Source organism: Hyla sarda, chromosome 3, assembly GCF_029499605.1.
Source record: "Hyla sarda isolate aHylSar1 chromosome 3, aHylSar1.hap1, whole genome shotgun sequence".
NCBI lineage: Eukaryota > Metazoa > Chordata > Amphibia > Anura > Hylidae > Hyla > Hyla sarda.
Genome location: NC_079191.1, coordinates 315,514,899 through 315,537,481, shown reverse-complemented (window position 1 = coordinate 315,537,481; position 22,583 = coordinate 315,514,899). Strand labels below are relative to the sequence as shown.

At 45.1% G+C, this 22,583-nt stretch overlaps 1 protein-coding gene across 2 annotated transcripts in view; it reads right to left on the bottom strand.

Moving 5' to 3' along the window:
• Positions 1 to 22,583, bottom strand: part of TMEM181 (transmembrane protein 181) — a 150,134-nt gene that overhangs the window by 106,854 nt on the left and 20,697 nt on the right. The window contains exon 1 of one of the 2 annotated variants that reach the window (XM_056567107.1): positions 1,685 to 1,840. The exons of the other annotated variant lie outside the window; for it this stretch is intronic. Within the exon in view, the coding sequence (XP_056423082.1) occupies positions 1,685 to 1,692 (8 nt within the window). The 5' untranslated portion in view covers positions 1,693 to 1,840. Of the gene's footprint in view, positions 1 to 1,684; positions 1,841 to 22,583 lie in introns of those variants that run through there. 2 annotated transcript variants of the gene reach the window in all.

The window sequence follows — 22,583 nt, the reverse complement described above, 5'->3', positions numbered from 1 at the left end:
CCATAATACCCCACCTGTCTGTACCCCCATACAGTACACACCATAATACCCCACCTGTCTGTACCCCAATACAGTACACACCATAATACCCCACCTGTCTGTACCCCAATACAGTACACACCATAATACCCCACCTGTCTGTACCCCCCATAATACCCCACCTGCCTGTACCCCCATACAGTACACACCATAATACCACACCTGCCTGTACCCCCATACAGTACACACCATAATACCCCACCTGTCTGTACCCCCATACAGTACACACCATAATACCACACCTGCCTGTACCCCCATACAGTACACACCATACCACACCTGCCTGTACCCCCATACAGTACACACCATAATACCACACCTGTCTGTACCCCCATACAGTACACACCATAATACCACACCTGCCTGTACCCCCATACAGTACACACCATAATACCCCACCAGTCTGTACCCCCATACAGTACACACCATAATACCACACCTGCCTGTACCCCCCATACAGTACACACCATAATACCCCACCTGTCTGTACCCCCATACAGTACACACCATAATACCACACCTGCCTGTACCCCCATACAGTACACACCATAATACCCCACCAGTCTGTACCCCCATACAGTACACACCATAATACCCCACCTGTCTGTACCCCAATACAGTACACACCATAATACCCCACCTGTCTGTACCCCCCATAATACCCCACCTGCCTGTACCCCCATACAGTACACACCATAATACCACACCTGCCTGTACCCCCATACAGTACACACCATAATACCCCACCTGTCTGTACCCCCATACAGTACACACCATAATACCACACCTGCCTGTACCCCCATACAGTACACACCATAATACCACACCTGCCTGTACCCCCATACAGTACACACCATAATACCACACCTGTCTGTACCCCCATACAGTACACACCATAATACCCCACCTGCCTGTACCCCCCATACAGTACACACCATAATACCACACCTGCCTGTACCCCCATACAGTACACACCATAATACCCCACCTGTCTGTACCCCCATACAGTACACACCATAATACCACACCTGCCTGTACCCCCCATACAGTACACACCATAATACCCCACCTGTCTGTACCCCCATACAGTACACACCATAATACCCCACCTGCCTGTACCCCCATACAGTACACACCAGAATACCCCACCAGTCTGTACCCCCATACAGTACACACCATAATACCACACCTGCCTGTACCCCCCCATACAGTACACACCATAATACCCCACCTGTCTGTACCCCCCATACAGTACACACCATAATACCACACCTGTCTGTACCCCCCATACAGTACACACCATAATACCCCACCTGTCTGTACCCCCCCATACAGTACACACCATAATACCACACCTGTCTGTACCCCCATACAGTACACACCATAATACCCCACCTGTCTGTACCCCCCCCCCCCCATACAGTACACACCATAATACCACACCTGCCTGTACCCCCATACAGTACACACCATAATACCACACCTGTCTGTACCCCCATACAGTACACACCATAATACCACACCTGTCTGTACCCTCATGGAGAAGCTGGTAAGTGAGGCACATACGACAACCCCTACCAACCACAAACATGTCATGATATAGTGAAGAGAGACATTCAAAGCCCCGGGGCTCCCCCGTACTCACGGCTCCATGACTACCCCAAAGTCGGGGTCCCCGCTCTAAGACGCTGCCAGCTCACTGCTCAGCACAGCCTCAGCCACGATTGTTTAGGGCACGCCCTGTTCCGGGTACGTCACCGGCTCCCGGCTCCCTGCCTGGTGACTTCGTGGCGGCCATTATTGTTACTGGAACTCTGCCCTCTGTTGTGTGACTAAAGAGGGGTAATACATTGCAAAGGAGCAGGGTCCAATGTTGAGAATAAAAGTCAACCACAACCAATAAAAGTCTGTGTGGAAACCTAGCCTAAGGCAGTGTTTCCCAATCAGAGGTCCTCCAGCTATTTCAAATGTATGCTGGGAGTGGTAATTTTGCAGCTGGTGGAGGCACCCTGGTGCTGGCAATGGGATTCTGCTACACAGTGCACAATGCAGAGTTTATGAGGTGAACTTTCCCCTCAAAAATTCCACCACAACATAGAACTCCTTCTGGCTGAGCTCAGCTCCACAGATATTGAAGTCTATGGGAACATGTCTGCGTGTTCCTAGCGTCGCCACTACCCGCACTCGGAATCTCTGGCCGGAGATTCCATAGTGTGAAACCGGCCTTAGGCGCTGAAATTCCCCATCAGCTGATCTGCTGCCTTATTAGTGCCCATGAAGAACCCACATAGTGCCATGAACAACATATTCATGTATCAAAAGATGGCTTAACCCCTTAAGGACTCAGTGTTTTTCCGTTTTTGCATTTTAATTTTTTCCTCATCAACTTCTAAAAATCATAACGCTTTCAATTTTGCACATAAAATTCCATATTATGGTTTATTTTTTGCACCACCAATTCTACTTTGCGGTGACATCAGTAATTTTACCCAAAAAATCCACGGCGAAACGGGAAAAAAAAATTCATTGTGCGACAAAATTGAAGAAAAAATGTCATTTTGTAAATTTGGGGGCTTCTGTTTCTACGCAGTGCATTTTACGGTAAAAATGACACCTTATCTTTATTCTGTAAGGCCATACGGTTAAAATGATACCCTACTTATATAGGTTGGATATTGTCGAACTTCGGAAAAAAAAATCATAACTACATGCAGGAAAATTTGTATGTTAAAAATTTTCATCATCTAACCCCTATAACTTTAAAATTTTTCCGCATACGGACCGGTATCAGGACTAATTTTTTGCGCCGTGTTCTGAAGTTTTTATTGGTACCATTTATGTATTGATCTGACTTTTTGATCGCTTTTTATTCATTTTTTTCATGATATAAAAATTTACCAAAAATAAGCAATTTTGGACTTTGGAATTTTTTTGCGCGTACGCCATTGACCGTGCAATTTAATTAACGATATATTTTTATAGTTCGGACATTTACACACACGGCGATACCACATGTTTATTTTTATTTACACAGTTTTTTTTTTATGGGAAAAGGGGGGTGATTCAAACTTTTATTAGGGAAGGAATTTTTTTTCCACCTTTTTTTTTTTGCAGTGCTATAGCTCCCATAAGGACCTATAACACTGCACACACTGATCTCCTATGCTGATCCCTGCAAAGCCATAGCTTTGCATGGATCAGTGAGATAGGGGCTCGATTGCTCAAGCTTGTAGCTCAGGCTTGGAGCAATCAAACCCCAATCGGACGCAGCGGAGACAGGTAAGGAGACCTCCGTTTGCGTCCTAGCTGATCGGAACATCGCGATTTTATCGCGATGTCCCGATCAGCCCGACTGAGCTGCCGGGAAGCGTTTACTTTCACTTTCAGATGCGGCGGTCAACTTTGCTCGCCGCGTCTGAAGGGTTAATAGCACGCGGCTCAACGATCGGTGCCGTGCGCTGTTAGCCCAGGGTCCCGGCTATGAATAGCAGCCGGGACCGACCCGGTGTCATGCGAGGTCACAGTTTTAAACATTGTGACCGGGCTCAGGGCGTACAGGTACGCCCCGAGTCCTTAAGAGGTTAAAGGAACACTGTCGGCTTTCTCCCCTAACCAACGGTACTGGCTGGTAGTGCAGGGGACGCTGATCAGCTTGATGCCTACCTTGCCCGGGTCCACCCCGCCGTTCGGCCGTAATCTTCTATTTTCGGGATATGCTAATGAGGTGCTAACTGGCACCGGCCGGGCTAACTGGCACTCTGACGTCAGTGCCGCCGGCTGCAGCGCCGCCCAGCTCATCAATATTCCTCCCCTTTCTCCGCCTCTCCCTATTCATTACAGAGCGGGGAGAGGCGGAGGGAGGGGAGGAATATTGATGAGCTGGGTGGCGCTGCAGCCGGCGGCGGCACCAATACCGCTAGTTAGTGTGGGGGGAAAAAGCTGACAGTTTTCGTTTAAACAGTAATGCAGTGATACGGTCGGTATATAAAATACTTAACAGGCCCAGCAATCTGCCAAAGAAGGAATTCATGGAATTCATTGCTTTATCACAAAGTTTGGACAAGTTTATAAATCATCATTCATCAGCAACACAGGGCCGGTTCTGCCTATGGGTAAAATAGGCAGCCGCCTAGAGCGCCCTCTTGATGGGGCGCCGCTCTGCTCACTGCAAGAAAGTTAGTAACCAGCATCTGAAGCACCCGCCGCTCATCCGAACTACCCGCCCAGCCATAACCACGAGGGTTTGTTACAGTGTGTCACCCGAGTAGGAAGTAGATAACATGAGGAGGAGGTTTGTTACAGTATGTCACCCCAGTAGTAAGGAGATTACATGAGGAGGAGGTTTGTTACAGTGTGTCACCCCAGTAGTAAGGAGATTATATGAGGAGGAGGTTTGCGACAGTGTGTCACCCCAGTAGTAAGGAGATAACACGAGGAGGAGGTTTGTTACAGTGTGTCACCCCAGTAGTAAGATTACATGAGGAAGAGGTTTGTTACAGTGTGTCACCCCAGTAGTAAGGAGATTACATGAGGAGGGGGTTTATTACAGTGTGTCACCCCAGTAGTAAGGAGATTACATAAGGAGGAGGTTTGTTACAGTGTGTCACCCCAGTAGTAAAGAGATTACATGAGGAGGTTTGTTACAGTGTGTCACCCCAGTAGTAAGGAGTTTACATGAGGAGGAGGTTTGTTACAGTGTGTCACCCCAGTAGTAAGAAGATTACATGAGGAGGAGGTTTGTTACAGTGTGTCACCCCAGTAGTAAGGAGATTACATGAGGAGGGGGTTTGTTACAGTGTGTCACCCCAGTAGTAAGGAGATTACATGAGGAGGAGGTTTGTTACAGTGTGTCACCACAGTAGTAAGGAGATTACATGAGGAGGAGGTTTGTTACAGTGTGTCACCACAGTAGTAAGGAGATTACATGAGGAGGAGGTTTGTTACAGTGTGTCACCCCAGTAGTAAAGAGATTACAAGATGAGGAGGTTTGTTACAGTGTGTCACCCCAGTAGGAAGTAGATTACATGAGGAGGAGGTTTGTTACAGTGTGTCACCCCAGTAGTAAGGAGATTACATGAGGAGGAGGTTTGTGACAGTTTCAACCCAGTAGTAAGTTGGGCCGTGTCAAAGGGCAGAACAAATAAGCGGGGTCAAGGGGTGGCAAAATTAGCTTTCGCCTAGAGTGGCAAAAATCCTTGCACCAGTCCTGCAGCCACACATACATATATATAACTCAATGAGGGAGATTTATACAAACCTGTGCAGAGGAAAAGTTGACCACATGCCCATACGTATATAAAAACATAAAACAAGCTGACTTCCCTCACAGCAACCAATCAGATTGCTTCTTTCTTTTTCAAAAAAAGGCCTCTGAAAAATAAAAGAAGCAAGCCGATTGGTTGCTCTGGGCAACTGGTCAAATTTTCCTCTGCACAGTTTAAATCCCCTCAAATATGTTTATGTCTGTGTGTGTGTTCCAGCATTACTTCCAAATTGCTAAAGATAATTCAATGAAACTCGGTGCACATGTTACTTATACAGTCATGGCCGTAAATGTTGGCACCCCTGATATTTTTCAAGAAAATGAAGTATTTCTCACAGAAAAGGATTGCAGTAACACATGTTTTGCTATACACTTGTTTATTCCATTTGTGTGTATTGAAACTAAACCAAAAAAGGGAGGAAAAAAAGCAAATTGGACATGTCAGACCAAACTCCAAAAATGGGCTGGACAAAATTATTGGTACCCTTTCAAAATTGTGGAAAAATAAGATTATTTCAAGCATGTGATGCTCCTTTAAACTCACCTGGGGCAAGTAACAGGCAATATAAAAATCACACCTGAAAGCAGATAAAAAGGAGAGAAGTTCACTTAGTCTTTGCATTGTGTGTCTGTATGTGCCACACTAAGCATGGACAACCGAAAGAAGAGAAGGGAACTGAGGACTTGAGAACCAAAATTGTGGAAAAATCTCAACAATCTCAAGGTTACAAGTCCATCTCCAGAGATCTAGATTTGCCTTTGTCCACAGTGCGCAACATTATCAATAAGTTTGCAACCCACGGCACTGTAGGTAATCTCCCTGGGCGTGGACGGAAGAGAAAAATTGATGAAAGATGTCAACGCAGGATAGTCTGGATTGTGGATAAGCAGCCCCAAACAAGTTCCAAAGATATTAAACCTGTCCTGCAGGCTCAGGGAGTATCAGTGTCAGCACAAACTATCTGTAGACATGTAAATGAAATGAGACGCTATGGCAGGAGACCCAGGAGGTCCCCACTGCTGACACAGACATAAAAAAGCAAGACTACATTTTTCCAGAATGAACTTGAGTAAGCCAAAATCCTTCTGGGAAAATGTCTTGTGGACAGATGAGACCAAGATAGAACTTTTTGGTAAAGCACATCATTCTACTGTTTACCGAAAACAGAATGAGGCCTACAAAGAAAAGAACACAGTACCTACAGTGAAATATGGTGGAGGTTCAATGATTTTTTGTGGTTGTTTTGCTGCCTCTGGCACTGGGTGCCTTGAATGTGTGCAAGGCATCATGAAATCTGAGGATTACCAACAGATTTTGGGTCGCACTGTATAGGGTTTGTGTCTGAGATCTTCCAGCAGGACAATGACCCCAAACATACATCAAAAAGCACCCAGAAATGGAGGGCAACAAAGCGCTTGAGAGTTCTGAAGTGGTCAGCAATGAGTCCAGATCTAAATCCCATTGAACACCTGTGGAGAGATCTTAAAATTGCTGTTGGGAATAGGCTCCCTTCCAATAAGAGAGACCTGGAGCAGTTTGCAAAGGAAGAGTGGTCCAACATTCCGGCTGAGAGGTGTAAGAATCTTATTGATGGTTATAGGAAGTGACTGATTTCAGTATTTTCTAAGTTAATCTTAAAGTCAATATTAAGTTAAGGGCGCCAATAATTTTGTCCAGTAAATTTTTGGAGTTTGGTGTGAGATTATGTCCAATTTGCTTTTTTTCCTCCCTTTTTTGGTTTAGTTCCAATATATACAAAGGGAATAAATGTGTATAGCAAAACATGTGTTACTGCAATCCTTTTCTGTGAGAAATACTTCATTTTCTTGAAAAATTTCAGGGGTGCCAACAAATTAACCCTTTCTTGCTCCATTTGGGAGGGTCGGGGTTTTTGTTTAACCCCTTAAGAACGCAGGGCGTATCCATACGCAACCGTTTCCGAGTCCTTAAAGCGTACCTGTCATAGTGCAAAAAAAAGAAAAAAAGTGATATGTTACTCAGGACCCAATCCTGATCATTTATCTGCTGGTGAGTTACTTTTTCATTGTGCAGGCTGGAGGGGGCGTGTCAGTCTGTCTCCCTCACAGGAGCAAGCCTGGGCAGTCAGCCAATCAGTACTCTCTACTCTGTAACCCTTTCCTCTCTATGCTGTACATGTTAAAGGGACATAATACTCTCCCTTTATAAAGCATTGGTACGGCCTCACCTGGAATATGCTGTTCAGTTTTGGGCACCTGTCCATAAAAGGGACACTGTGGAGCTGGAAAGGGTGCAGAGACACGCGACTAAACTAATATGGGGCATGGAACATCTTAGCTATGAGGAGCGATTAAAGGAGTTACAATTGTTTAGTCTTGAGATGAGACGTTTAAGGGGGGATATGATAAACGTATATAAGTATATTAATGGCCCATACAAAAAATATGGAGAAAAACTGTTCCAGGTTAAACCCCCCCAAAGGACGAGGGGGCACTCCCTCCGTCTGGAGAAGAAAAGGTTTAGTCTAAAGGGGCGACACGCCTTCTTTACCATGAGAACTGTGAACTTATGGAACAGTCTACCTCAGGAACTGGTCACAGCAGGAAAAATTAACAGCTTTAAAACAGGATTAGATACATTCCTGGAACAAAATAACATTAATGCTTATGAAGAAATATAAAATCCCATCCCTTCCCCAATATCACGCCACACCCCTACCCTTCAATTCCCTGGTTGAACTTGATGGACATATGTCTTTTTTCGACCGTACTAACTATGTCACTATGTAACTATAGAAAGATGCTTGGAGCTTGCCTGCAGTAATCAGAAGACATTATGGTGAATTCATAACAGGATAAAATATATAAATATAAGAATAGATCTTTATAAAATTAGTGCAAGGATTTTTTAGATAAAAGTACAGAATTTTTATGAATACATGTTCTATCTGTTTTATCTTCTCCTAGTAAAGCTGGATGCTAATCAGCATAGCTGTCACTATGTGTGTCATTCATCTTTCACAGACTCCTGAATGTCTGATCAACTTCTTTGTCATTCAGGAGTCCGAGAAAGATTTGACTATTTCAGCATGCTGGGAGTTGTAGTTTAGTAACAACTGAAACTGCAGTGTTTGTAAATAACTGTGTTAGAGTGTTGCCTCCAGCTGTTGTAAAACTACAGCTCCCAGCATGTCCACACATCCTTTATCTGTAGTTTTGCATACACTCAATAGAAATCTCCTATACTGGATACCGGTATGCTTTACGGCCGGTATCCAGTATGCTGTAAAATCTAGACTAGTCTGTCTGGCTAAAAGACAGGCGACCCCTAGTGGCGGCTATTTTGAGCTTGAATTTCAGATGAAAATTTAAAGTTATTTTAACAGGTGTATATTGTGAAATGTCATAATATGTCCTGCAATATATGAAAAGTTTTTAACAATGACAGTGCCTTTTTAAGGACTCAGGGAGTATGGGTACACCCTACGTTCTTCCGGTCCCTGCCGCTCACTGAGTGGGACCGGACAGGGATGCCTGCTGATATCGTTCAGCAGGCATCCCGGCATATCGCCTAGGGAGATTCTGAGGTCCCCCCATATCGGCGATCGCGGCAAATCGCCGGTCAATTCAGATCGGCGAACTGCGGCGATTCCGGGTCATCCGGGTCTCCGGTGACCTGGAGAATAAAGGGGATTGGGAGTGTCCAAGACACCCACGATCCCCCTGAAGGGATAGGAGTGAGGTAGCAGGGGTGCCTCCCCTCCTATCCCTGCTATTGGTCGTTCAGAAGCAAAGACCAATAGCAGATCGGGGGCGGGGGGCTTAAAGTTCGGGCAGAATGGGGGAACCTCTACTGTGACCAGCGCCGGAGATCACTTACCATCGGCGGTGGCGCAGGCGATGATCGGCGATGGTGAGCGGCGGGCGGCGATGACGTGCGGCTGGCTCCCTGGTGCAGACTACGGAAGCAGGTGAGTTGCCTAGCAACATCTGGAGGACCACAGTTTGAGACCAATATACAGTGGTACCTAAACTGTAACCCTACATATGTTGCAAAACTAAAACTCCCAGCATGCCCAGACAGCTGTTTGGGCATGCTGGGATTTGTAGTTTTGCAACAGCTGGAGGACCACGCAGTGATCTCCCAACTGTGGCAGATGTTGCAAAACTACAACTCCCAGCATGCCCACACAGCAGTTTGCTGTCTGGGCATGCTGGGATTTGTAGTTTTCCAACATCTGCAGGGCCACAGTTTGGAGATCACCGTGCGGTGGTTTCTAAACCGACCGTGGCCCTCTAAATCTTGCAAAACTGCAACTCCCAGCATGCGACGTCTTTCTCGGCATGCTGGGAGTTGCAGTTGCATACCTCCGGCTGTTGCATAACTACATCTCCCAGCATGCCCATTGGCGATCAGTACATGCTGCTAATTGTAGTTTTGCAACAGCTGGAGGCACACTGGTTGGAAAATGCTGAGTCAGATAACAGAACCTAACTGAAGGTTTTCCAACCAGTATGCCTCCAGCTGTTGCAAAAGTACAACTCCCAGCATGCACAGTCTGTCACTGCATGTTGGGAGTTGTACTTTTGCAACAGCTGGAGGTTAATGTACAGGGTACATTCACACAGGCGGGTTTACAGCGAGTTTCCTGCTTCAAGTTTGAGCAGCTGCAAATTTTCCGCAACAGGGCAAACTCCTAGCGGGAAACTCACCATAAACCCACATTACACAAACACATAATAAAGGGTAAAACACTACACATACACCCTCTTACACTGTCCCCCCCAATAAAAATGAAAAACTTATCATACGGCAGTGTTTCCCAAACGGAGCCTCCAGCTGTTGCAAAACAACAACTCCCAGCATTTCCAGACAGCCACTGACTGTCCAGGCGTGCTGGGAGTTTAGCAACAGCTGGAGGCACCCTGTTTGGGACTCACTGGTGTAGAATACCCCTTTGTCAAACCCTATGCAATCCCTAATTTAGTCCTCAAATGCGCATGGTCCTCTCTCCGGAGCCCTGTCGTATTTCAAGTTTAGGACCACATATGGGATATTTCCATACTCGGGAGAAATTGCGTTACAAGTTTTGGGGGGCTTTTTCTCCTTTTACCCCTTATGAAAAGGAATAGTTGGGGTCTTCACCAGCCTGTTAGAAAAAAAAAAATTTACAGTAACATTCTGGTGTTGCCCCATACTTTTTATTTTCACAAGAGGTAGAAGGAAAAAAAAGACACCCAAAATTTGTAACGCATTTTCTCCCTAGTACGGAAATACCCCATATGTGGGCGTAAAAATGTTCTTCGGGTGCACAACAAGGCTCAGGAGTGAGAGTGCACCATGTACATTTGAGGCCTAAATTGGTGATTTGCACAGGGGTGGCTGATTTTACAACAGTTGTGACATAAACGCAAAAAATGAATACCCACATGTGACCCCATTTTGGAAACTATACCTCTCACAGAACGTAACAAGGGGTATAGTGCACCTTAACACCCCAAAGGTGTTTGATGAATTTCCATTACAGTTGGATGGAAAAAAATTAATACATTTTTTTTTACTAAAATGCTGGTTTTACCCAAAAATTTTCATTTTCACAAGGTAAAATAGGAAAAAAAAGCCTCCCAAAATTTATAACCCCATTTCTTCTGAGTATGGAAATACCCCATATGTGGATGTAAAGTGCTCAGCGGGCGAACTACAATGCTCAGAAGAGAGGGAAAGCCATTGGGCTTTGGCGAGAAAATTTGTCCGGAATTGAAGGCCATGTGTGTTTACAAAGCCCTCATAGTGCCAGAACAATGGACCCCCCCACATGTGACCACATTTTGGAAACTACACCCCTCACGGAATGTTATAAGGGGTACAGTAAGCATTTACGCCCCACAGGTGTCTGACAGATTTTTGGAACAGTGGTCCGTGAAAATGAAAAATTAAATGTTTCATTTGCTCAGCCCACTGTTCCAAAGACCTGTCAAATGCCAGTGGGGCGTAAATGCTCACTGCACCACTTATTAAATTCTGTGAGGGGTGTAGTTTCCAAAATGGGGTCACATGTGGGGGGGGGGGGCACTGTTTTGGCACCATGACTTCTATTCCAAACAAATTCTCTCTCCAAAAGCTTAACGGCGCTCCTTCCCTTCTGAGCATTGTAGTGCACCAGCAGAGCACCTGATGTCCACACATGGTGTATTTCCATACTCAGAAGAAATGGGGGTTACAAATTTTGGGGGGCATTTTCTCCTATTACCCCTTATAAAAATGTAAAATTTGGGGAAAAACCAGCATTTTAGTGAAAACATTTTTTTATTTTTTTATTTACACATCCAACGAAAAGTCGTCAAACACCTGTGGGGTGTTAAGGCTCACTGTACCCCTTGTTACGTTCCTTGAGGGGTGTAGTTTCCAAAATAGTATGCCATGTGGGGAGATTTCTGCTGTTCTGGCACCATAGAGCTTCCTAAATGTGACATGCCCCCAAAAACCATTTCAGCAAAATTTGCTTTCCAAAAGCCAAATGTGATTCCTTCTCTTCTGAGCATTGTAGTGCGCCCACAGTGCACTTGACGTCCACACATGGGGTATTTCCATATTCAGAAGAAATGGGGTTACAAATTTTGGGGGACATTTTCTCCTATTACTCCTATTTTTTACGGAAAAAAAAATTCATTTACACATCCAACTTTAACTAAAAGTCGTCAAACACCTATGGGGTGTTAAGGCTCACTGTACCCCTTGTTACGTTCCCTGAGGGGTGTAGTTTCCAAAATATGAGACATGCCAATATATATATATATATATATATATATTATTTTTGCTGTTCTGGCACCATAGGGGCTTCTTATGTGTGACATGCCCCCCAAAAACCATTTCAGAAAAACTCACTCTCCAAAATCCCATAGTCGCTCCTTACCTTCTGAGCAGTGGCGTCGCTAGGGAGGGGGGGGCAGAGGGGGCCATGGCCCCCCCTAGATCAGGCCGTGCCCCCTCTTGTGCCCCCCAATTTAAAATAAATAGGGATGTCCCGATACTAGTATCGGGGCCAGGGGCGGACTGACCGGCTGGGTAAAGAGCCCGCTGCAGCTACTGAGGATATCCCTGCGCTGCTCCTGGTCTGCGTATCATTAGCAGAGACAGGCAGGGCAGAGATGAAGGTACCTGATGATGGCTCCGCCCCCAGCACAGGAGAGGACGGGGCCGAGAGCTGACAGGCCTCCGGAACACAGAGCAGCTTCGTGTGAGGTGAGTGATGTCCCGTGTCCTCCCTCTCTCCCCCCTGATCAGCAGTATATCCTGGGGCTGGGTCATGTGTATAGTAGCAGTCCAGTGGGGTCACTTTCCCTCCTTCAGTGTCCACAGGTCACATTATCAGAACAGTTTTTGGGAAAAATCGCTGCCAAATTGCGTGTTTTTACCACGATTTTTCGTAAATCGCTGTAAAACCGCGCAATTTTTGCAGCGATTGTTCCATAAATTGTTCTGGTAATGTGACCTGTTGGTGACCTGTGGACACTGGAGGAGGGAAAGTGACCCCTCAGGAAGGACAACATGTGAACACACTGCTAGTTTATCATTAACCCCTTAAGGGTACATTCACATGTACAGGATCTGCTGCATATTTTTCCTGCATATTTTGTGCAGCTGATTTTGCAACCCATTAGCCTATTATACAGCAGATCCTGTACGTGTGAACATACCCTAAGGGCTCATTCAGGGGTGGATCCCCAGCATATTTTATGCTGCAGATCCACCGACAATGGACCCTACAGTGCTGCCTCCATCTGTGCCTGCTCATAAGGGCAATCCGCCACTACGAGAAGACACGCTTTGATGTGTATACTCGCACACATCATGGCCACTCCTCCTGCTCTCCGAGCTAGGCCAAGAGCAGCCGCGATGTGTGCGAGTATACACATCAAAGCGTGTCTGCTTGTAGCGGAGGATTACTGTTTTGAACAGGTATAGATGGAGGCAGCACTGTAGGGTCCATTGTCGGGGGATCCGCAGCGTAAAATATGCTGGGGATCCATCTGTGTAAATGAGCCCTAAGGACACAAGGCGTATTTGTAAGCACAGTGCCTGCTCCCACTGTGTATTTTGTACAATACACTTATTCTAGACATGCTTCTCCTTTTTGCACACAGTCCAACTTCTGCACACCTCCACCTTTTGCACTCAAGACCCTGTATAGGTAGAGCTAATCAACTTTATTGGATTATCTTCCAGATTGGCTGTCTCCTGTATTGTCTTTACTGACCCTTCCCCCTGTGATGTCCTTCCTATAAAAGAAGACACTTGTTCCACATTAAAGAGTTCTGATTTTATACCCGAAGACTGGTGTTGCCTGGTTCTTTGGGTACAAGGATGCAATAATCTCTAGTTCTGCCTGGGGATATTGCATGTGATCTGCTGGGGCTTGTCATCAGGAAGGAGAAGTCACTTTTGGCGGAGTCAGTCCGTCAAAATTACCCCTTGTAAAAATTCAAAAACTGGGTCTACAAGAACATGCGAGTATAAAAAATGAAGATTTAGAATTTTCTCCTTCACTTTGCTGCTATTCCTGTGAAACACCTAAAGGGTTATCACACTTACTGAATGTCATTTTGAATACTTTGAGCGATGCATTTTTATAATGGGATCATTTATGGGGCATTTCTCATATGAAGGCTCCTCAAATCCACTTCAAAACTGAACTGGTCACTGTAAAATTCAGATTTTGAAACTCTTGTGAAAAATTTGAAAATTTCTGCTGAATTTTGAAGCCCTCTGATGTCTTCCAAAAGTAAAAACATGTCAACTTTATGATGCAAACATAAAGTAGACATATTGTATATGTGAATCAATGTCCATTTTCCTTATACCTGTTACGCCGAGCGCTCCGGGTCCCTGCTCCTCCCCGGAGCACTCGCGGCGTTCCCCTCTCTGCAGCGCCCCGGTCAGACCCGCTGACCGGGAGCGCTGCACTGACACTGCCGGCGGGGATGCGATTCGCATAGCGGGACGCGCCCTGGCTGTCACGTCCTGGCGCGCGCGGCTCCGCTGGTTAGGGGGCGCGCGCGCGCCAGCTCTCTAAGATTTAAAGGGCCAGTGCACCAATGATTGGTGCCTGGCCCAATCAGTCTAATTAGCTTCCACCTGCTCCACGTCCATATAACCTCACTTCCCCTTCCCTGCTTTGCCGGATCTTGTTGCCCTTGTGCCTAGAGAAAGCGTTTACTGTGTTTGCCATTCCAGTGTTCCAGACCTCTTGCTATCTCCATTGACTACGAACCTTGCCGCCTGCCCTGACCTTCTGCTACGTCTGACCTTGCCTCTGTCTAGTCCTTCTGTCCCACGCCTTCTCAGCAGTCAGCGAGGTTGAGCTGTTGCCGGTGGATACGACCTGGTTGTACCGCCGCAGCAAGACCATCCCGCTTTGCGGCGGGCTCTGGTGAATACCAGTAGCAACCTAGAACCGGTCCACCGACACGGTCCACGCCAATCCCTCGCTGACACAGAGAATCCACATCCAGCCTGCCGAATCCTAACAATAAGTAGAGAGTGTCAAAGTAAAAAAAAATGCAACAGTTTCAAATTTTTCATCAAATTTTGGAATTTTTCACCAAGAAATGATGCAAGTATCGACGAAATTTTACCACTAACATAAAGTAGAATATGTCATGAAAAAACAGTGAAAGGTAAAAGCATCCCAGAGTTATTAATGCTTAAAGTGACAGTGGTCAGATGTGCAAAAAAGGGCCTTAACGTGAAAAAGGGCTGATTCCTTAAGGGGTTAAAGTCCCAAGCAAGTCTACAGGAAATATATGTTCCAGCATAACTTCCAAACAACTAGAAAAATTTCGATGAAACTTGGTACACATGTTACCTATATATTAAATAAAAATATAGGTTAAATTAACCCTAACCTACCCACTTACATGAGGGTGGGAGATTTTGTCTGAAGTCCCATGCAAGTCCATAGGACTTCTGGTACCTTCACAAGCTCGGGTGAGTTTGTCAGTCCAGTTTGCAAGCCATGCCACTCTCGCAAAGCCACACCCCCATCTATTTTCGACCTGTTTTGTGCGTCGGTCAGGATTACAAGTCATGCCCACTCCCACAAAGCCACATCTCCTACTATTTTCAGCCTACAAAATCTTCATCACAACTTAGCCTCACCTCAGAATAGCATATGAGGTCGGGATATGAGGACGTTATATGAGGTTGGGATAGGAGGTCGTCAGATAGTAAAATAGTGCATGCACTATTTCTTCTGTTCAATTGCCCTTCACAAAAAACATCCGTTATTACTAACTGGCAATAACGGGTTAAAACGGCTATTAGAAAAATCCCATAGACTATAATGGGATTTTCTAACGTCCATTAGGGATATTCTAATTTTCAGCCATAAATGGGTAAAAAAAAAAAAAACAGACCAAAGCTCTAAAAACTAATGAAAGAACTGCGTGGGAACACAGACTTATGCACAAAAGGGTAGGAACACACATTGCAGATACGCTGCAGATATTCTTCAGCAGAAAATTAGCCAAAGGCAGAAGTAGATCTAACTGGAAGAAGAATATACATGGAGGACTGAAATATATATCCCATTCCAGCCTAATCCCCTTCTGCCTTTGCTATAGCATTATAGTAATAGATCTGTCCGTACCCAGCTCCTACAGTTTTAATACAGCTCTTGGTCCTAAAAAAAACTTCAAGAGGTAGCCATCATTTCTGATGGTACAAGTGATACAAGGAACATTCCCCATGATAAGTGTAAAATGGCTTCCGTAGACAAATGCAAATCTATTGGAATTTTTACAGCTCATTATAGAATATAATGATATTTTAATGGCTGCAATTAAAACTTTAAAGGAGTTCTCCAACTGAAATCTTTTATCCCCCGCTGTGCCCGGGCTGTAAAACTATACATAATAAACTTTTACTTACCTGCCTACGATCCCCCGTTGTTCCGATATCGCCGCCCGTGCTCCGGTCCCTATCAGCTTCCTCTTCCTGCGGGTCAGTGACTTCACTCTGCGCTCAGCCTATCAGCGGCCGCGATGGGACATTGTTGCGGCCGCTGATAGGCTGAGCGCAGAGTGAAGTCACTGACCCGCAGGAAGTGGAAGAGACCGGGACCGGAGAACGGGACGACGATATCGGAACAACGGGGGATCATAGGCAGGTAAGTGAAAGTTTATTATGTATAGTTTTACAGCCCGGGCACAGCGAGGGTTATTATATTATATTATGATATTATACCCCACCTCCTCCTTAGGCTTAACTATAGTATACATATTTTGTGTTGGTGGTGCAGTTTGCCTGATGAGTCACTGTTTTGGTCATGTGCACAGATCCCGACTGCTTGTCCATTGGTTGATTTCCCCTGCACATACTCACCGCTGCCAAATGTTTGCAAGTCAGGAAGTGGAATCTAGTATTACCTCTTTATAGATTAAAGTTGTGCTTATGATTAAAGAGATTTGCAGCATGGAGCATATGATGGTTTTGTTGAACAATAAAATGGAGGCTATTTACAACATGTAATAAATCATCACGATATGTTAGATACACTGAAAACTGTAAGCTAACTAAATTCTATTTGGTCTCCTTTGTTTTTTTGCTTTTTTTTAGTTTTCTACTTTAGTATTTGTTGTGTATCTTCTGTTCATTCTCAGTGAGTTCCACAGACTGGGAAAGGGTAGTCCCAGTGACACGACTGGGCAGGGAAAGAGTGCACACTATTCTCGCCCACTCCCCTATCCCTGCCTACTTACGTACCCACCCAAGGTAACAGGTCCGTAACCACGGTTGCAGTCCCTCCCTAGACAAGTAATTGGAGTCACTGTCAAAATAATAAAATACAATAATACAGACATGGGTCAAGGTACAGTAGGGCACACACAGACTAACAGAAGCAAAACTTACATACTCACGCAATAGTCCACTATCAACATCAAAAACCAGGAGTTGTCAAAGTACAAAATCGCTAATACCAGAGAAGAGTCAGAGAGCGGAGCCAAAGGGTAAAAATGCCAGATATTACAGATACAGTACAAAGCTATCTAGGAGAACAAACTGAGCTCTTTAGCAGGCAAAGACTGGGAGTAGACTGCCAGCTTATATGGAGCCAGAGCAAGTGCTCCAATCAAGGTCAGCTGACCTGTCCAGACAGCCGGGCGTAACCCAGCAACAAAAAAACAACAACAAAAACCTGTCAGAACCTTTTAACCCTATAGGTTCTGACAGTACCCCCCCCCCCCTTTTAGGAGGGGCCACCAGACCTTTCACAACCTGAGAGTAAAGAGGTCTTGACTTGGATACAGATGGACCCATCAATGTCCTCATCTGTATCCTCATCCTCCAAATCACACCACTCATTGTGTCCTCACAGTTATCCTCCAGAATCTCACTACTTCCCTCTGACTGCAAGTCAACAGGAGTACTCTCCACACTCTTATTGCCCATGGTGTCACATGATGCTGGTTCAGCCAGAGACTGATGCAAAACAGGCTTTACAATACTCTTAGATGTTAAGTCAGATTGTACACAAGATGGAACAATGCCCCCTAGAAGAACTCTGCCAGGCGTAGCTCTCTGAGAGGCATTACATAACTGTGCACCCAGGTGGCCTCCACGATTACTACTTGGATGTGAACGCTTGAAACAGGAGACAGTGAAGTGTGTATTCTCCCCACAGTAAAAACACAGGCCGTTTAGTTGACAAAACCTTCTGTGCTCCTCGAATTGACCCTATTTGCATGGGCTCCACCTCAGGCACAGGTCGGTTATTATGGACAGGTAAAGAGTCAAGCAAAAGAGGAGAATTGGAGGAAGATGAACACTCTTGTTTGCGCTCACATAGACATCTATCTAAACAGACAGCTAACGTCATGGCTTGGTCAAGGGTGTCAGGAGAGGGGTAAGTCACCGGCATGTCTTTTAAGGTATCAGATATTCTCAATCTAAACTGAAAATTCAGGGCTGGAGTGTTCCAGTTGGAGGCCAGGCACCACTTTCTAAAATCTGCACAGTACTCCTCTACTGGTCTGCAGGCTCGCGTTAATGTACGCAGTTGACTCTCAGCGTACGCAGCGTGGTCCGGTTCAGCATACAAGAGACCCAATCCTGCAAATAAGCGTCCACTGAGGACAACTCCAGAGCATCGGGACCAAGGGAAAATTCCCATTCCTGGGGACCCCCTTGCAAAAGAAACATAATGATACCCACTCTTTGGGACTCAGTAACAGATGTGTAAGGCCTTAACCTGAAGTACAATTTTCAGCTCTCTCAAAAGGTTTTGAACATCTTACGGTTACCAGAAAATCGGTCAGGGAGATTTACTTGTGGCTACACAGGAACTGAAGCAGGAACAGATGACACCTAAGTTCAGGCAGACTACAGCTCCTGAATTCTGGCTAGCAAGCTCTGAACTATCTGCTCCTGATCTTGCAACCTCTGAGTTAAGGTCTGGACTAATGCTGACTGAGACTGAGAAGACTCATATTGCTAAAGTATTTTAGCTAAATCATGGACAAGCTGCGTCAAGCCCTGCATTTGCTCCACCAAAGCAGACATTGCTTCCATAATGCAGAAACAAGGCAAATGCAGTATATGTGCCTGCTAAAATGTCAGGACTGGGCAGGGAAGGAGTGCACACTATTCTCGCCCACTTCCCTATCCCTGCCTAATTACGTACCGGCCCTAGGCTACGTGTCCGTAAGCACAGTGACATTCCCTCCCTAGACAAGTGAGGGGAGACAACTGTCAAAATAATAAAATACAATAATACAGACACAGGTCAAGGTACAGTAAGGAACAGACAGGCTAACAGAAGCAGAACTAACACACTCACACAATAAGTCAATGTCCACTATCCACGTCAAAAACCAGGAGTTGTCAAAGTACAAAATCACTAATACCAGAGAAGAGTCAGAGAGCGGAGCCAAAGGGTCAAAATGCCAGATATTACAGATACAGTAGAAAGCTAGCTAGGAGAACAAACTGAGCTCTTTAGCAGGCAAAGACTGGGAGTAGACTGCCAGCTTATATGGAGCCAGAGCAGGTGCTCCAATCAAGGTCAGTTTACCAGTCCAGACAGCTGAGCGTAACCCAGCAACAAAAGACAACAAGAAACCTGTCAGAACCCTTTAACCCTATAGGTTCTGACACCAGCAGTTGTGACATCATCTGAAGCCCTCCTGAGACCTTTCTCCCTCACTCTGCCACACAGCCTAGAGCAGTTAAATGTGAGATGGGCTGTGATTGGCTGAGACCACACACATCACCCTCCGTTCTCAGCACTAAACTCTACAGTGTGTCAGCTCTGCCCAGCAGCTTGCAATGGGAGCAGAAATATTTTGCACAAAATTTAGCACTATGCACTGAAGGCATCATGACTTTCTATCTCAGCTCAAAGGGAAAGGGAGCTGAAATATGACCTGACCTGCTTTTCCAGACTTTTGCCTCTGCCAGTTGATTATGGATGGGACCCGGACCTTGATTTAGTTAGCTGTTCCCGTTCATCTGCCCCTTTGACTCCCACAAGCAAATTAGGAGAAGCGTTCCTCCCTGCCCTCCCTGTTCGCTTTATTGTTGCGGTTATTCTATTAGAGGGGGTTTAGTTTCCCATGAACTAGGTTATGATGGCTAAAGTTATGTTGATTTTCAGATATATGCTGTGTTAAATATTTACTTTGCTAATTTCAGTTACTCTTACTAAAACACTGCAGCCTAGTTTACCAATCCGGGTGTCTGTTATTCTATTTCTTGGTACATTTAAGTTGTAGAGTCTCTGGTTCCATGACTAGGATGGCACATGCACTGTTAGCATCTGAGTGACATTACTCTGTTTAAAGTTCATTGGAGGAGTGTAAGTAATTTTGTCCCACTTGGAAGATATAAGATGCATATAGGCGATCTGTATAACACTGGAATGAGGTTTGTCCAATATCAAAGACACGTCAACAGACTTTACATTGAAGGGACAGGTCAATTATGTTAATTAGATGACATGTTAATGTGCACCACGAACCATATCTGCATGGTATCTCACAATATTTTTTAGACATTTTTTGTACCTGGCTGGATGCTGTTCCAATTATTTTTTTTATTATTGGCCTCAGCACTACTGTACTGTACATGCACCACTTAGGTTGGTGTCTGGCTGCACAGTTCACATGGATTTATGACCTGTCATCATTGAGGAAAATAAAGAATGGCGGGTACCAGCAGAGCATTAGCATTGTGGGATTTATAAAGGTATTCTCATCTCCTTAAAGGGAATGTGTCACCAATTATTTTGGTTAGAGGTTGAAAACTTTTTTGACATATTTTGGAAGTGTTTTACATTTTTACTTATCATAAAATAATAAATAAAAATAAATAATAACTTTTCATATTTCCCACCGCTAACCTGCAGAGGGAGCTTACATGAGGAATCTGGAGAAGGCAAGCAACTTGTAAGTTGACTGCTGCAAAGTTTGCCTTGCCTGTCTACCTGCTAGAGACCTCACACCTTTCATCCTGGAAATCTGCTGTATATTTCCATCTGGCTTTTGCAGATAGAAAATAAGAAGCATTACAGTATCAGCACAGTGGATGACATTGTTACATATGTCATCCAGATTCTGCGGAATGATCTTTACCGGCAGTTGTCCGTTACATATAGGCACCCGTCATCCAGTCACCGTAGGTAGGATAAGATGTTATATAACTGCAGAATAGTGACTACAGCTCTAGAGGTGAAAGAAGGATGTTATGTTAGGCCCCCTTCACATATGTCAGGCAGCTTTTCCCAAAAGTTGATTGTAGAACTGATCTCATTCCTTTGAATTGGGACAGTTTATATTTATCCAGTGTCTCAAGCTGGACACCGGACGGTGGAATACGCCACATGGGCGCCGGATAGAGGAACGCACTTTGCTGCATTCCCCTGTCCAACATGCGCAATGAATGAATGCTGGATTCTAAACCACTGATGCACTATTATCGTCAGCTGTGGCGAGTTTTAGGCTTCAGTTCACTGAACTGGACATATGTGAACTGAGCCAAACAGCAGGATGGTGCAGCTCTAGAGGTGACTGGACTGGGTTCCTAAATGGATAATGTGGGAAAGCTATGTGTGACATTACAGGGTCTAACTTTCACACACAACTTTCCCAGGCTCCTAAATGGCAAATGATCTGCTTAGTACTGACACATTACTGGACATTCAGGAGCCTGGGAAAGCTGTGTGTGACAGTCAGGCCTTGTAATGGCTCATGGCCCTGTAATGATTGCAGGGCCTGACCGTCACACAGCTTTCTCAGGCTCCTGCATGGCCAGAAATGTGTCAGTACTAAGCAAATCATGTGCCATTGAGGATCCTGGGAAAGTTGTGTGTGACAGTCCAGTCCTGTAATGACCCTAGGCCCTGTAATGATTAGCCATAAACTTAGACTAGACAGTCTATAGTTGCACAAGATTTTCAAACAGCCTGAGCCACTCACTGTAAAAGATCTGGCACACTTTTAGGCTATCTATTCAAAATTAACACAGTCTAAGAACTAGACAGTCTATATGTGTCTGCCCCAGTGTTCTATACTAAACTAAAACCAGAAAACATTATTTAAGCACATGTGGTGCTCATACCTTATGTGACCATCCTATAAGGAGGAATCTGTAGCAATGTCAGGTTTGCCTTTATAGCTGTTCCAATAGGTCATTATTTACATTTTTAGTAGGGAATTTGCTAAAAGAAAAGGTGTATAGGTTTGGTTGTATATTCATCATATGTGACTGAAATACTCTGGTAGCATATGGCAAAAAAAAAAAAGAAAACCATGTGGACCTCAATTTCCCAATATATTTTAAGGGGCGGGCTTATCACTATCCATTTTACAGGCTGATCACTATCCATTTTTACTAAACAGGTAAACACTGACATAGAAAAGTTTGGTTGACAGTTAATTTAACTGTTACACTATGTGCTCCGGCCTCACACGCTGGCCGTGATCGCATGGTCCCCTTACCTTCTGCTGCCGATGGGGCTGGGACCCACATGCGAGCCCCAGTCCATCACTCTCCGGGTGTATCTCCTGCCTCCGCCTTCACCTCTCTGCTCCAGCGCGCGTGTCCCCGTCCCTTAGGGTGTGTGCGCCGGAGCTTTAAGATTTAAAGGGCCAGTACGCTCATTAGTGTAATCACCTGTGGCTTGTTTTTAAATTCCTCCACCCTCCTCAGTTCTCTGCCGGATCTTTGTGTTGCCTTGTGCCCAAAGTGAAAGCGGTCCTTAGTATTGCCTTGTCATGTACCAGATCTCCTGCTCGTGTCTTGATC